At 42.2% G+C, this 16,608-nt stretch overlaps 1 protein-coding gene across 4 annotated transcripts in view; it reads right to left on the bottom strand.

Moving 5' to 3' along the window:
* Positions 1-16,608, bottom strand: part of KALRN (kalirin RhoGEF kinase) — a 982,696-nt gene that overhangs the window by 329,843 nt on the left and 636,245 nt on the right. For all 4 annotated transcript variants that reach the window (XM_069064963.1, XM_069064965.1, XM_069064964.1 and 1 more), the window contains one exon: positions 4,550-4,619. In XM_069064963.1, the coding sequence (XP_068921064.1) occupies positions 4,550-4,619 (70 nt within the window). The remainder of the gene's footprint in view (positions 1-4,549; positions 4,620-16,608) is intronic.

The raw sequence follows: 16,608 nt of genomic DNA, 5'->3' as shown, positions 1-16,608 counted from the left end.
AATGTTTATGTTTGAATTAAATTTTTTGGGGGACTATTTTTAATTTTAACCTGATTTAGACATCACTAGAAAAGTGAATCAGTTAACTAATAAAGAAAGCTAAATGATGGGAATTTTCTACTGTTTAGAGTTATCTGTAACATCCCTATTGGTGTATAGTTAACAGCTGACTGTATTTATTGTAAACAGGGAAACCAAGGAGTGAAAAACAGAATGGCAGCCCTTCTTGGGTTGGATGTGATACCTCCTGTTAACAGCCAGAGAATAAAGTGCCAGCGGAGTGCTTGGCTTAACAAATCATGAAACGGTTTTGTTTTCTTTTGAATCAAAGATGGCCATAAACAATGAATGAAGGGGAAAGTGAGGAGGTGGAGCTAAGCTAAGGTTTGAGATCTGCCACTTACCCTCTTGGGGTCTCTGTTCCCTTTTCAGCAGAAGAATTTTACAAAATGAGGGAGTTGGTGTGGAATAATGATCTCTGAGATCCCTTTGACGGCTATAATGTGATGATGACGCACTAGGTTTATTCCACTTTTAAAATCTATGATCCTGTAACAATTATCTAGAGGACTGGGCATATCACTCTGCTAGTACTCAGTTTTCCTCTCTATAAAATAGGGTTGATATCTCTTTCCATACTTTTCCATAACTTTCTATACCATAAAATTGTTAATGAGACTAAACTGAGATCACATGTGTGGTAAAAGTAACTAGATCTATGCAAATGAAAGATATAGTTCATTACTGCTACACAAGGGTCTTATGACTGATATTTGATTCTCTTTGGATCCAGTCAATTGAACTTTATATCCTCACTGGAGCTCCCTAGGGATCTCCACAATTGTCCCATCTAGCAGCTATCCAAATATTTTGAGGACTAGCACAAAATTTGCCAAGGGCTGGCATTTGGGAAACAAGGATTTAGATAAGTATATTAACTAGAATCCAAGGGCCAACCGATTGGCTTAACTAATTAACAGAGGGCTAATTAATTTCAGGAAGTTGTGACAGTTATAGTTGGTGTGGCAACATCTTGGGATAAATGCTGTAACATCAATTTTGTGCCCTGTAAATTGTCTTATTTTGCAATTTTCTCTTAGCTGCTAGTTGTCATTGTTTTCATTATTGGACTGAGATTGTTATTTTATTGGTGTAGGGAACTCCCATAGATGAAACTTTCTCTATCAATGTAGATCTCTACATGCATAGACCTCTGACTTCTATAGGCTTAGAGGGTTGCCTGAGCCACTGAGAAGTTCTATGACTTGCCCAGGGTAGTACAGCCAGTTTTCATTAGAGGAAGGAGTTGGACCCAAGGATAGCTGGCTCTGTCTTGGAGGACACTGACTCTCTTAGCTGCAAGTAAAACAATTTTTTAAAAATGCCCAACTTCTGTTGCCATGTGTACTTGGCAAAAGTCATACCCACCAAACAATCTTAGTTAATGGATCAGATTGTTGGCTTGGGGATAGAAACTAAGTGAAAGAAAGGGGAACATCCAGCCTAGACTTGGGAAAATATGAGGAGTCTAGGAACTTTGGAAGCCAGGCAAAGCTTGGTGGGAGCAATAAAGAGTTTGGGGCCTGTCAGCCCAACAGCTCTGGGATATGGCTTATTGTTATTAAGTTATTTTTCAATGATGTCTGATTCTTTGTGACTCTATTTGGGGTTTTCTTGGCAAAGACAAAGTGATTTGCTACTTCCTTTTCAGCTCATTTTACAGATGAGGAAACTGAGGCAAACCGGGTTAAGTGACTTGCTCAGGGTCACACAGCTAGTTAAGTATCCCAGGCTCAATTTGAACTCATGAAGATTTTCTGGTTCCAACCCCAGCGTTCTATCCACTGTGCCACCTAGCTTCCCTATAGCTCATTAGAAAGTAATGAAAACAGGGGCGGCCAGGTGGTGCAGTGAGTAAGAGAGCTGCCCCAGAGTCGGGAGAACCCGGGATTGGTTCTGGCCTCAGATACTTAGCACCCACCCATAAATAACTGGCCGTGTAACCTTGAGCAAGTTGCTTAACCCCAATTGCTTTAAAAAAAAAAGTAATGAAAACCAGCAAACAAAAATCTGAGGTAGAGTTGGGAGTGAGGTTCAGGTTCAAAAGCCTTCCTGGATGAAATAATTGCTCTAAAAGATCAGATGGGGAACAACCACATAAGAATCCTATATCCTTACTTAATAAAGCAGGAGCTAGAGACAGTGACTGGGGGAGGAAGATGAAGATTTGCCTCCCAAGTGTTAGCTCCCTGAATAAGAGCTGAATCTCCCAGGAGCAGAGAGCCAGCCTGGAGACCTAGGTGACCTGGGCACAAGAGCTGCCTCTGATACCAGCTGAGTGATCTTAGATCTATATCTATAGATATCTATATTTATAAACTGTGCATATATCTATAGATATCAATATATCTATAGAGCTCTCTCTCACTCTCTCTCAGCCTCTCTCTCCCTCTCTCTTTCCTCTTCTCTCTCTCACTCTCTCTCTTCCTTCCCCCTCTCTCTTTCCCTCTCTCTCTCTCTCTTTCCCTCTCTCTCTCTTTCTCTCTCTCTCTTTCCTCTTCTCTCTCTCACTCTCTTTCCTCTTCTCTCTCTCAGTCTCTCTCTCTTTCTTCCCCCCTCTTTCCCTCTCTTTCTCTTTCCTCTTCTCTCTCTCACTTTCTCTCTCTCAGTCTCTCTCTCCCTTTCTCTCTGTCTCTCTGTCTCTCTGTCTGTCTCTCTCTCTCTCTCTCTCTCTCTCTCTCTCTGTCTCTCTCTCTCTCTCTCTCCTCTTCTCTCTCTCACTCTCTCTCTTCCTTCCCCCCTCTCTCTTTCTCTCTCTCTCCACGTATACATATATGTACACATCCTATAAACTTTAGAGAAAGTGTAAACCTGTACTGATATAGCAAGAGCTCCCTAACCCAGGAGTCTTTATAAGAATGAAAGCACAGGTCCAATTCCAATTGTACTTTGACCAGAGCATATGCCTTCTGGACATAGATTAAACTGTGAGCTGCCAAGGCTCAGGAGACAGTAGGGAAAGGACCCAAGAAGCAAGTACTGTCTGCCTCTGGCACTTGGCAAAGGCCACACCCAGCTTGAGATTCTGCTCAATGGAGAAAATTGTTAATGTGGAGGAACGGAAAGACTGCCAGAGTTCGACAGTTGAAAAAGAGTGCAGTTCCTGGTCCATTAAAGAGCTAATTTCTGGCCCTGCTGAGCTGACTGTGCCTCCTTTCTGAATCTTGCTGAGTGGTGTTGCCACAGAGCGGAAACTCAATGCAATTTTACAGTTACTGTATAGGGTGTCCCAAAAGTCTTGGTGCAGGCTTACACCTTTTAAAGTTTACTCAAACTTATTAAATTTTTTAAAAAATTCACTATGACTTTTTGGGACACCTTGAGCTTACCTAAAGTGTTAAAATGGGATCCTCTTTTGTTAGGACATAGGACCCTGTTCTGAATGAACTTGTATCATTTTATGTGCCTCTTTGTGGATCAGCTCATTTGAAAGTAGTACGAGAGAAATGTGTCTTGGCTTTGTGTTCTTGGGATGGGGGAAGGGGCATGTGTTCAGGAACCTCACTGTTCTGTGTTTGTCTGTGGGTATCAAGAATGAACTAGGAAACTCAATTAGACTGTTCAGATTGATAAGGGGGTGATAGCTGCCGAGGAAAACTGGTCCTGGATGAGGCTAACATGGCTCTTGTCTAAAGTATACTTGAGGGGTGGCCAGGTAGCACAGCGAGTAAGAGCACCGGCCCCAGTGTCGGGATGACCTGGAGATCGAATCCCGGGCTCAGACACTTAGCACCCACCCAGAACACCTGGCCTTGTAACCTTGAACAAGTTACTCAACCCCGATTGCTTTAAAAAACAAACAAAAAATAAATAAAGTATACTTGAAGCTTTCTCTGTTTCTACTTTCCAAGGAAGAATGAACTAACAAATGAACTAAGGAAGGAGGTTCACAAGTGTCTTGGATTTATGAGTGTAAGGACAATCTGCAAATATTCAAAAACATGACATTCTCCCACTCGCTGGCCAAACACCATATTGGAGGATGACACACTGACCAATCTCTACAAATGAAACTAACTTAAGTAGGTCCTACATGCTTCCAAGGAGGAGACACAAAACGAGGGCAAGGTTGGAGAAAGATTTGTGTGGATCGAAGAAGATGGATATTCTGGGTGGTGAACAAGGACACAGCACAGAAAAAAGTGACTTGGGAGCCTGTCATTTCCTCTAGGAGACAGGTCAGTGAAATGTATTGTTCTTGTCCTTGCCTTCCATGGGAGAGTGCCACTCTCCTTACAGAGTGACAAAAACGAAGGTCTAAAGAACAAAGGGAGCTTCTCCAGGTGACACAAGAAGGACCTGGTTCTCCTTGTCTCGTGCTGTGTCCCTCCAAGAACCGATGGCCCATCTGTAAGCACTCCATCTTAAGGTAGAGTGGTAGTGACCCAAAGCTCATGAGAGTCACAGTATGGAAGACAGGAGTCTCTATCCTTTGGCCCTGTCTGGAATTTGAAAGAATAGGATAAAAGAGATATTTAGGGCCCATTACCCAGGTGACGAAGCAGTGTCCAACGTCCTCAGGCAACTGTTCATACTTCTCCAGTTCTTTGAGGAAGATGCTACAATGGGAGAAAGGCCAAAATCAGATACTCCGCACAGTTGAGCCCCCAGACCACCACACCATGCATTAGAGTGCATAATCAATCTGAATCATCTACCATGTTTCCCCAATAATAAGACACTGTCTTATTAATTTTTTTTGGACAGAAAAACACCAGAGGGCTTATTTTCAGGGGAGGGCTTATTTTAATGAACATTGACAGCAATTTTAATAAACAGGTAAATGTGAACAAAAAAATGTACCTTTATTCAATAAGCAAATCACTGGGGAAGAACAGGATGACGCGCTCACTGCTGCAGCTCTGATTGGATGCAGCTCAGAGTGCGGCGTGCGTTTCATGGGGGGGGGACGGTGTATACAGAGGGTACCATAATGTAGCATGTAGCGCAGGGGATCACCTTCACTACAGTAGCAATCTCAATAGGGCTTATTTTCGGGGGAGGGCTTATTTTAGAGGAATCTTACACAGTAAGGGGAGGGCTTATTCTCGGGATAGGTGTTATTATCGGGGAAACACGGTATTTTGTAAACACTGTGGGATAATATTTTTTAACCTTAGAGGATCATGGCTTTAGAGTCAAGAGGCACCTTGGATATCATCTAGTGACCAAGGGTAGGGAACCTGTAACCTCAAGGTCACATGAGACCCTCTAGGTCCTCAAGTATGGCACCAGAATTCACATGGGTTTGGATTTAGTCAAAGGACCTAGAGGGCCACATGAGGCCTCAAGGCCACAGGTTCCCCACGCTTGAAATCCCTCATTTTACAGATGAGGGACTGAAGTCCAGAGTGGTTGAAAGACTTCTGGAAGGGGTCAAACCAATGCTAAGTCACAGTTGTGATTTGAATGCAAGTCCTATGACTCAAAAGCTTGTGCACTTTCCGCCATACCACACCGTATCTCTCCTTTACCCTATACGTGCTCCTGGAACTTTTCCTTCTATCATCAGTCAGTGGGAGCTCAAGAAATATAGACTCATTTTAATAAAAGTCTGAGATAGAGAACAGCTAGGAAGGGAGAAAAAAGCTATATAACATATTCCACTACTAATCAGAAATGATCATCTGCCATTTTAGGTATCTCTGCCATCAGCCCTTTTGATCAGTGAGAAGAAAAACGTCGACTGTATTCATGTCAAATTGAAAAAAAAAATCAACAAGTGAAGCCCCTTGTGCTGGGGAATACAGACTTGTTTGAAGATAAGCTGGAGCCACCCCTTATTAGGAGGAGAAATCTGCTGCCACAAAGAAAAGATAAGAAGGAAAAAGAAAACCAAAGAAAAGAAAGCAGAAGGGAAGGGAAAGGGAAAAAAATTTAGCATTCAAAATCAAATATAATGGATTTTTTGGTTTATTCACCATTTTTGGTGCTTTGTGCCTCTGCTTCCCTCAGTTAGGAAAGGAAATTTAAGTAACGGCTGCATTGATTGGACTAATTCCACCTGCTGTAGGCGGCACCAATTTCCTTGGCAGCCATTAAGAGCTCAGGTGAGTGACGAGGTAATGAGTGTGTAGATGTCTCTCCTATATGTGTCCTGAATTTTACTTGTTTGTTTTTCTCCTCTCCGTTCTCACTTTGTTCTCACTAAGTCCCAAGGCTATCATTTCACACTCAAAAACTCCCTGTACCACCTGGCCAGGGTGCAGTGGGGATACGTAATAAATATTGCTGATTCCCCCTGTCCTTTCCCATTAAGTAGGAACCTCCTTCAAAGAGGAAGTTCCAGGTCTGGAATGGGGTCTAGAAGCCCCTGATTGGGGACAGAGGAGGCTAGAATGGACACTCCCTACCTTCATGCTGGATTCCCTAAAACTGAGCCGTGGAAGCCAAAGTCATACATAGCCATAAGCTTATACTCCTGATCTAGATTTCTCCTTATTTCTAAGTCTTTAAGTCCCAAGACTTGGACTGAAATCCGAACTCTGATATTTACAAGCACTGTATGCAACTTTGGGAGAATCACTTAAAATTGTTGAGGTTCTCTTTCATCATCTGATTGGTAAATGTGTGTAAACTCCCTTCACTCACTACAACCAAAAGCCCCCAAATCATGCTTCACATCCCACCCACCCATCCACCCCAGGATCTTGCCATTTGCTCTCCTGTAGCAGCAGCAACCCTGACCCCCCATCCATCTCCCCAACTTACCTGGAAAAGCACCCTTTAGTAGGAGAGTTAATCTAATCTACTAAATTTTTAAACTCTGCCTGGAGGCTGAGAGGTCCTTGTTGCTGATTGACTAATAACCAAGTACAAACTTACCTAACTTAATACATCTAGCCAGCTCTAGACCCAGCTCCATATCTCACCCACTTGGAACATTTTTACCTTCTTCTCTGCTGCCTCCTCTCTCTACCCCTTTCCATTTTTTTGCCCTGGTAACCTTAATAAAATCAACATTAATATTACTTCTGGGAAGGGTGTGATAATTGATTGCCTTATAACTCCACTCACCATTCCTGGGACTCCTTTCATCAAAAATTCCTTCCCTGGCCACTGTTCTTCATATGTGGCATCTTTTGGTTAGAATATAAGCTTCTAGAAGGCAAGGACTGTGTTGCTTTTTTATTTGTATCCCTAGAGCTAAGCAAATGTTGCAGTTGAGCTATTTTACTTGTGTCCACTCTCCATTAACCCAATTTAGAGTTTTCTTGGCAAAGATACTGGAGTGGTTTGCCATTTCCTTCTCCAGCTCATTTTACAAATGAAGAAAATGATACAAATGGTTAAGTGACTTTTCCAGGGTCACATAGCTAGTAAGTATCTGAGGCCAGATTTGAACTCAAGTCTTCCTGACTCCAGGCCCAGCTCTCTATCCATGGTACCATCTAGCTGTCTCTTTGATTCTTAGTAGGTGCTTATATGTTCTCTCCCTCTGCCCCCAACACACACTTATTCTTTCATCTCTAAAACGGGGACAATAACAATGCTTGTCCTACTTACCTGTTGATGTGAGGAGCAGTCACTACCGAAATAGTAATGATAATCCAAATGAATGTCTTTGAATGGGGCCATCTCTTAACTCCTAATGATTCTAGAGCCTGGCAGAACTTGGCTCATTGCATTCTATGCATCAGGCTATTTCCTGTAGAAAACTAAGGCCTATCTTGCATCGGTCTTTGTATCCCTACTACCTAGCAGAGTATCTTACACAGAGTAGATACTTAATAAACATTTATAGAATGGAATTGAAGGCATAATACAATTTTTAATTTTAGCTCAGATCTTCAACTATCTTAGAACTTAAATCATCACCAACAGGCCCCCTGATCTCTTTGGAGTTCCCTTCTCTATTTGTCCTACACCTTTAGAGTAGTTAGCTTAATTATCTTAAGCTTATTTATAGAAAATAGAGGAGGCAACTAGGTAGCACAATAGATAGAACACCAGCCCTGGAGTCAGGAGGACCTGAGTTCAAATCTGGCCTCAGACACTTACTAGCTGTGTGACCCTGGACAAGTCACTTAACCCTGATTGCTTCCCACAAAAGGAAAAGAAAATAGAGAGAGAGTAGCAGAACCAGACCTGTGATTTCATTAGTATGCAGAACCTCCAGAGGAGGAAACTCCCTCTACCAATGCAAGTTGGCACTTTCTCTGCAATTTACTGTCTTAGGAAGTTTCCTAGAGCATTGGAGAGGTCCGGTTATTTGCCCAAGGTCACATAGCCAGTATGGGTCAGAGGTATACCCAGGCCTTCTTGGCTTCAAGGACAGTTTTCTGTCCACTATGTCATGCAGCCCCTTAGCAAATAGTGGAAATGATTCTGAAAGAATTGGAACATGAAGCAGGAGCTGAGAACAGCATTATAAGGGACAATGAAATGATTATTCCAAATTGGACTCTGGTTATCATGTTGATAAAAGAATTGCAAAAACAAACAAAAAAACACTCTAAAACAAAAAAATTGTTTGCAAGAGTCTTCAGGGGAAATTGTGCTGAATTTGAAGCTAAAAAACTGTTTGAAACTTAGCTGTCCCTTACTAGCTGTATGACCTTTGATGTCGCCTAAAACTCTCTGGGCCTCAATTTCCTCATCTGTAAAATGAGGAGATTGGATTGGATGACCTCTACATTTCATTTTGACATTAACTCTTGCTTATGTATGCAGTATGAAAGTTGACAAGCATCAAAATCTCCATGTAAATGGAGAATCCATTGCATGAAATTCACTGTGAAACATTAATTTGGCCATAAAATGAAGGTCTGAGTGGAATGGTGTTTCATGATGAGTTCAGGCAGTCCTATTTTCAGTTTTTACCTCACTAATGTCAGTGACAGAACTAAACACAAATTAAATTTAACAGCATGAAATTTGCTGTTTGCCACAAGGTGGGACATCCCTCGCCCTTTCATTCTGCTAAGCTAAGAAACACATGTAGATGAGGGGACATACTTTTAACGAGCCCTAGGTACTCATATTTATGCTTCCCAGTGTTACAGGCCAGGGCTTGCTGCTGAATACTCCTTTACTGGGCACAGAGACTAGGAGTAAGCTTCTTTTTGGCTTGTACTAAACGTGGCACTTCTTCAGACACTATGATCAGATAGGTCTAGGTTGGATCCAGAACCTAGTTTCATCGTTGTTCCATACCTCTGCTTCTGGCCTACGTTTCATGTTGACTCTGGAACATCATAAATCATGGTGTCATCACCTGTTAACCTCCCAAACTAGCCGAAGTATGTAATCTGAATTTCAGAGGCCTGTTAGTCCAGTCTCTACCTGAATAAGAATACCTTCCTCAATTAATTTTGTTCTTGTCCAATTGTTTTTCAGTTATGTCCTACGCTTTTTCTGGGGGGAGGCAATCAGGGATAAGTGACTTGCCCACAGTCACACATCTAGTAAGTATCTGAGGCCAGATTTGAACTCAGATCCTCCTGACTCCACGGCCAGTGCTCTATCCACTGAACCACCTAATTGCCTTGTTTCTGACTTTTCATGAACCTATTTGGGGTTTTCTTGGTAAAGATACTGGAGTGGTTTGCCATTTCCTCCTCCAGCTTATTTTATAGATGAGGAAACTGAGGCAAACAGGGCTAAGTGACTTGTCCAGGGTCACACAGCTACTATGTGTCTGTGGCCAGATTTGAACTCAGGAAGATGAGTCTTCCTGACTCCAGACCACATGTTCTATCCACTGGGCTGCCTAGTTGCTCTCTCAACTAATACCCACCCCCAAAATGGTTATCCATCCTTCATAAAGCCACATTGGCTCTTAGCGTTCAATGTTTTTCCTTTCTAAGCGCTCACAAATCATTTCCTTGATATGTTCTGGGAGTTTACCAAGAGTCAGCATCAAGATCATCCGCTCATATACAAGCTCTACCTTCTTTCCTTTCTTGAAAATTTGAACATTTTTCCTTTTCTAGTCTTGCAGCCCTTCTTCCATTCTCCAATACCTTTCAAAATGTCCCTAATAATGCCTCAGCATTCACATTTGATGTTTTTTGGGTACTGTAATTCTCTCACCCTAGAATATAGCTATTTGGGCTTGATCACCTCAACTTCTAAGTATTATTCTCTTAATATCTTCTTATTTATCTTGGATTGCAACCTCTAGCCTTGCTTTAGAAGCTTTCCCCCCATAGCCTCCCAGATTTTAGTCCTTCCCCAGTTCTGTATTATTTTTCTGTTGCCATGGCTCCTCCAGCAAGCCTCATAAATGCTTTCCTATCTTTCCTCCTGATGGGAGGTTAGTTTGCTCATGTATACCTTTGATTGGCAATGAGAAGTTTCCTGTGAAAATTCCATTGTAAACTGAAACTGCTCGTCTATTGTCTATGAGGGAGTCACCAGTAGAATCACTGAGAGAAAGACCCAAGGCCCAGAGAGACCCTGCCTGGTCCCTGTCAGCTTCACTGGGCCTATTTTCTCCTTCCATTCTCTCCACACCTTTTTTTCACTCATCTCAAATCATAAGCCAATCTGAAAAATTATATACAGCTCCGTTCCTTCCGTTAACATGCTTAAAAATTCTGGTTAGCTGCAGCTGAAATAATGAACCTCTAACTCAGTCCCTGCAGCCCAACCAACACAGTAGGTGGGTCCCTGATGAGCCTATACAGGACTGTACAAGGCATCACCTGTTCCTCCTTTTGTATCCAAACCTTGAAGCGCCCTATTCTCCCTGATAAAGTGACTGGCAGTGAAGTGGAAAATTAGATATCCTCACAAAGTCTAATACAAAGTCCTTGTATAAAGATCAGTGATTTTGTTGCTGGAAGGCATGTGTAACAAAAACAGACATGTATGACAAAGGGGAAGGTCACAGATTCTGCGTGCTTCATCTGGTCCTTTCCTTCTTACCCTTAAGTAGACACACATAGCAACTGGAGATGTCGTGGAGGCTGGAAAGAACCATATCACCTCAGCTCAAGGTAGCACCTTTCCTGTTTCGCTAAGTAGAATCCCTTGGATATTTTGAAGGAATGCCAATTAATGACCCTGGGCATGATAGGGATGAAAGGAATTTTCTAGCTGAAAAAATGATAGAAGACAAGCCTTAAAAGCTGGGGCCAACAAGAAGAAAAGCTGCTCATCAAAGGACATTGATGGTTCAGTAGCCTAAGAGTCATGGGTTGCCCTAGCAATAGAAGGATGTGTATAACCTGGCCATGTGTTACCTACACATGATCCCCAACACATGTTCCCATCTCTCTCCCCATTATTGGTGTGGTGACCTATGGGAGAATATTGCCTTGTATGTAGGGAAGGGACTGTCCCTTATCTTGCCTTGCTGTTTTTGTTAAATGTATTTTATTTTGAACTGTGTCCTTTGGGTAGCTGGGAAAATGACTACATTGGTTAAAGCTTGTGAGTTGTGATTTTGAGCAGAAGCTGGTACCCACAGAATATGCATCTCCAACCTGGGGTACCATTTAGAAGGGTCAAGGGGCTGTGGCTATGAGTCCTACATTATTATTTGGAAAATGCTTAATTTAATTCATTCACCTCTGGCTTGTACCTAAGGTCAGGCTTCATTACTGATCAAGTAATAGGTCCATCATTCCTAGTGATCATCACCTTCTAAATCTGAACTTGGATCACTGGAAACATTGGAATTTACTTCTTCATTTGTAGCTGCAGGTGTTTGAAAATATAAATAAGTCTGATCAACATCATCTTTGCCTTCTTTAGGCAAATGTGGTAGGTATGAATGAATCACCTCTTTGTGAGATTGATTGCAAATTGTGGAAAATTTAAACTTGGTTTTTCTAGCTACTTTCTAGTCTACTTTTTAAGGATCTCATTTATATGAAAAATTATATTTAATATCTGCAGTAGATGAATTGAGCATAGGATAGAAGTGTAATTTTTCCTTCCAGAACAGACAGTTATATGTGAAATTCTTGGAGAATTATTAAGACTTAAGAGATGTCACTGACACATCCAATAACTATGAAGCAATATCTCTTTCAAATGCTTTGGCAGCAGGAGAATGTTTCCTCCCCATCTTACACAGTGCCCTAGACAAAAACTTTCCTTGACACTGTCTGATACAAATATTTCATAAGGTTTGTCAGGAGAAATGCCACCATATTGGGAATTCAGTTTGAAGTGTCATCTTTGAAGATGGACATTTACAAACTAGAGTCTGAATGGAGGAAACCTGGGACCATGACAGATTTACAGACCATGTTTTTTGAAGGAAGCAGGGCTGCTTATTGTGGATAAGAGTCAGCTTGAACACAGCAACATCTTCAAGTCCTTAAAAAGTGTCAGATGGAAGAGGTTTGTAGACATATTCCATGTGTCTACTAAATGTAGGAGACTAGGACCATTGAGTGTAGCTTAAAGGCTCCCAGTTTTCTGCTCAATTTAAGGAAGAACTTTTGGCAACATTGGAATGGAAGGCCTTGTGAGGGAAGAATCTGGGAGAGGGTGATTTTGGATTGAATGGTCTAAATTTGGGATACCTAAATTCAAGCTGGATGGCTACCCCAGGGATATTATAGAAGGTATTTCTGCCTTTAGAGAAAGATTAGATTGTATGACCTTGACGGTCACTTCCAAGGGCAGTTAGGTGGTAGAGTGGATAGAGTTCTGGGCCTGGAGTCAGGAAGACTCATTTTCATGAGTTCAAATCTGGCCTCAGACACTTATTAGTTACGTGGCTCTGGATATGTCACTTAACCCTGTTTGCCTCAGTTTCCTCATCTGTAAAATGAGCTGGAGAAGGAAATGGCAAACGATTCCACTATTGTTACCAAGAAAACCCCAAATGGAGTCATTTAGAGTTGAACATGACTGAAATAACTCAACAACAAAAAAGTTCCTCCCATTGAAAATTCCACAAGTCTTTGAATCAGTGCTATTTCAACAATTTAAGAATTGAGCTTGTTATACTTGAAAAGGAAAATATCTCACATTCCCACTGCATCCCTAGGAACTAAAATCTAAACTTCTTGTTTTATTTTTGTCTTTCTATCCCCAGCACTTAGCAAAGAACCTGTCACATAATAATAAATACTTGTTAGACATAGCTAGGTGGTACAGTGAACTTAAGAGACAGTTGAAATCTTGTTTTAGGCGGAAGCTAGGTAGTGCAGTAGATGGAGCACCAGCCCTGGAGTCAGGAGGACCTGAGTTCAAATGTGACCTCAGCCACTTAATAGCTGTGTGATCCTGGGCAAGTCACTTAGCCCTCATTGTTGGAAGGAAGGGAGGGAGGAAGGAAGAAAGGAAGGAAAGAAAGAAGGAAGGAAGGAAGGAAAGAAGGAAGAAAAACTCTGCCTTAGACACTTACTTAAGTGCATGACCCTGGGAAAGTAATTTAAAATCTTAGCCTCAGTTTCCTCATCTGTAAAATGGGGCTAACAACACTACCTAACTCACAGAGTTGTTGTGAGATTCAAGTGAGATAAGACATGTAAAGCACCTTGTGGATCTTGACATGTTATATAAATGCTAGCTATGATGATGATGTTGACAGTGATGACAATGTGTCTCTAATGTGAATCTGGGCAGTTCTTTAAAGCATGGGCAGCTTGAATCTAAAGCAGCTATTTGAAGAAAAGGAAATCTACCAGACTGGTCCCATTTTGTTGTCCCTTACTGTTCCCCATCAATGTCCAGTTCTGATGGAATAAAAGAATATACTTAGGACCGACTAAAAGGCCAAAGAGACTAAAGAGACTGGAGATTGGTGGGGGTGTTCAGTGGAGATCGCCAGCACATTGCACTCACTTAGGGAGCTCACAATGATTCATTTGAATTTCTGTTCCATCAGGAAGCAGAGCTTCAAAAACGGCTTGGCCCCAGTCTGCAGGCCCCAGGCTCAGAGCCAGAGGGCCCAGTGCCCTCTGGCTCCCTCCCATCTGCTCACACCAGACTCCTTCACGCCTAGGCTGCCGGGAGGGTGGAATCAGAGGAGGCTCAGCTGCAGCCAGGGCCTCCCACCATCCCCCTGCTGCTCATTCCTAGCCTCTGAGCACATGAAAGAAACTTCAGCTACTGTCAATTAGTGAAGGGTGCCCCAGTCCAAGTTCCCTCTGGGCTGGCTCAGGTTAGAGGTGGGCCACTTAGGCTACCCACTCATCCCAATACCCACACAATGCCAAACTGAGACAGCTCGGCTTTGTGAATAGTTCATATATAGAAGAAATCAAATGTGTATGTTAATCTAAAGAAGGTAATGATTTGCATATTCAATCATGACTGTGCTGCTGGGGATACAGGCTTGAAAGGTAAGAAACTGATGTAAACAAGTATGAATAAGGACTACTTTTGTTGACTTTGTGCAAGTCAAAGCAAAAATCTTTCTCCCCCCAAGGAAAGAAGATGGGCCGTTTTATTTTTATCAGTTTTACACAGGTTTAATGACAATAGGGAATCTTGCCCACTTGTCCTCTGATGCCTGGAATTTCTTCTTCCTTTTTTTTGGGGGGGGGGGGGGGGAGGGTACTGTTATAACAAAGTTTTCCACTCTAAAATTCAAGAAAAGGGGCTCAAAGTAATAATTAGTAGAAAGAAGGAAACACGCATTTATTAAATGCTTACTGTATGTCAGGACTTGCGCTAAGCATTTTACAAATAGCTCATTTAATTCTTACAGCAGTCCTGGGAGGAAGGGACTACTATTACCCCTGTTTTACAATTGAAGAAACTGAGTCAGAGAGCGGTGAAGTGACTTCCCCTGGATCACACAGCTACCAAATGTCTGAGGCAGGCTTGGAACTTGGGTCATTCTGACTCCAAGCTCAGTGCTCTATCCACTGGGCCACCTCGCTGCCTTAATATTTATTATTATTACTGTCATTATGTTTACTACTACTGATAACAAGGAATTCACCTATGTCTCTCATTTGATCCTCACAACTCTGTGAGGTTGGCAGATGTGATTATTATCCCCATTTTTACAGATGAGGAAACTGATTTGAATTCATGTTCTCCCAATTCCAAATCCACTATACCATAGAGCTGATAGTAAACAATTAACAAGTATAATTACTGCTCTGTTAGATCCTTTTTTTTTCCCGTTTTAAGTAGGTGGGATTGGGATAGATCCTGGATTTATGATTTATTAGCATAGGGAACTCCTCTGTGGGGAAGCCTCTCCACTAATACGAGTCAATGCCTTCTTTATAATTTATAACCTTGTTGCTGTTGCACATTCTGTGTTCTCCAATGACAGCAGGAAGGAGATGTGAACTGGATTTAAGTGAGGCAGGGCCGTGCAAAGTTACCAGCCTCACTTGGGTCCAATGGCCAGACATAGCCTTGGAGAGTTACCTCTAGATCACTGCGAGGTTGTGACTTTCCCAGCAGTCACAAAATCAGTGTGTGTCTGAGGCAGAATTTGAACTCAGATCTTGCTGGCTCGAGAGGCTCACTGTCTATCCACTAAGCCATGCTACTACCTATTTGATGCAGAGTACTGGGTACCTGAAGCAAGGGCAGGAGAGTCCTGCTACCAAATTAGCAGAGCAAGGGGAAAACAGGCTGGAGACAATGAAGACAAACTTTGCTGTCTGCCCTTTTGTGCCAAACGCTATTATATCTGACAGAATTCAGGAATGAACAGCAGAAGAACACAAGACATTTCTGTCCTTTGTGGCTACAAATGGGTGAATAGTTCCACAGGACTTCTTTAGTATCAACAAGACCAGCAGTCAGCAACACTGCAGGCAAATAAATACCTGCATAGGGTACCAGTATCTGTATTCTCAGGACAACAGTGAAGGTAACTCAGATCAAGTCCTTTAAGAGAGCCTGGGGCTCCCAAGGGATGGATGGCCCATGGTCTCTTCTCTGAGAGGGAAAGTTTCCAATTTGTCTACATAAAATAGTGATTTCTAGATTTGGAAACCAATTAAGTCCTGGACTTCCTTTCATTCTAACGCCTGAAATGACTATTACGCTCCTGCAACTCATCAGAGGTAATTGCTCCAAAGGATGGGGACCAGGAAGTGGTTTTAGAGAAGGTGGGTGGACTGTGTCCCGCAGTTGGCAGCCAATGTCATAAATTATCCAGGCTTAATTCAAACTCACAACAGTATTGGCAACTCAAAGGAAAGGGTGTGGAAGCAGAACTGGGACTGGAGTCAGGAGTATTGGGTTAACACTAACACCTTCTCTCTGTGATTATCTCCAGTTTATCCTGCACATAGCTTGTTGGTACATGCTTGTTTGGTCTCTCATACTGTCTCTCCCATTAGACTGAGATCCTTGAGGGTAGGGACTGATTTTGTTTTTTCTCTGAATCCCCAGTACTTAGCACAGTGCCTAGCACATAGTAGGGACTTCACAAACACTTGTTGACTTGATTTCTGACTCTGCCACTTAGTTTCTATGTGATCTCCTGCAAGTCATGTTATTTCCCTGGGTCTGTTTCCTCCTCTACAAAATGAGGGGGTTGGACCAGATGATTTCTCAAGTCCCTCCCAGATCTGACACCTGATGGTTCTGGAAAGATGATAATGTCCAGACTGACTCATTTCCTCCACATTTTCAAACATTTCATGCTAAAAATCAGTTGCCAGC

This window comes from Petaurus breviceps, unplaced genomic scaffold (assembly GCF_028583685.1).
Source record: "Petaurus breviceps papuanus isolate PSGF00001 unplaced genomic scaffold, PetGlider_PUasm1.0 90654, whole genome shotgun sequence".
Classification (NCBI taxonomy): Eukaryota; Metazoa; Chordata; class Mammalia; order Diprotodontia; family Petauridae; genus Petaurus; species Petaurus breviceps.
The sequence above is the reverse complement of the archived record's forward strand: the minus strand, read 5'-3'. Positions and strand labels throughout refer to the sequence as shown.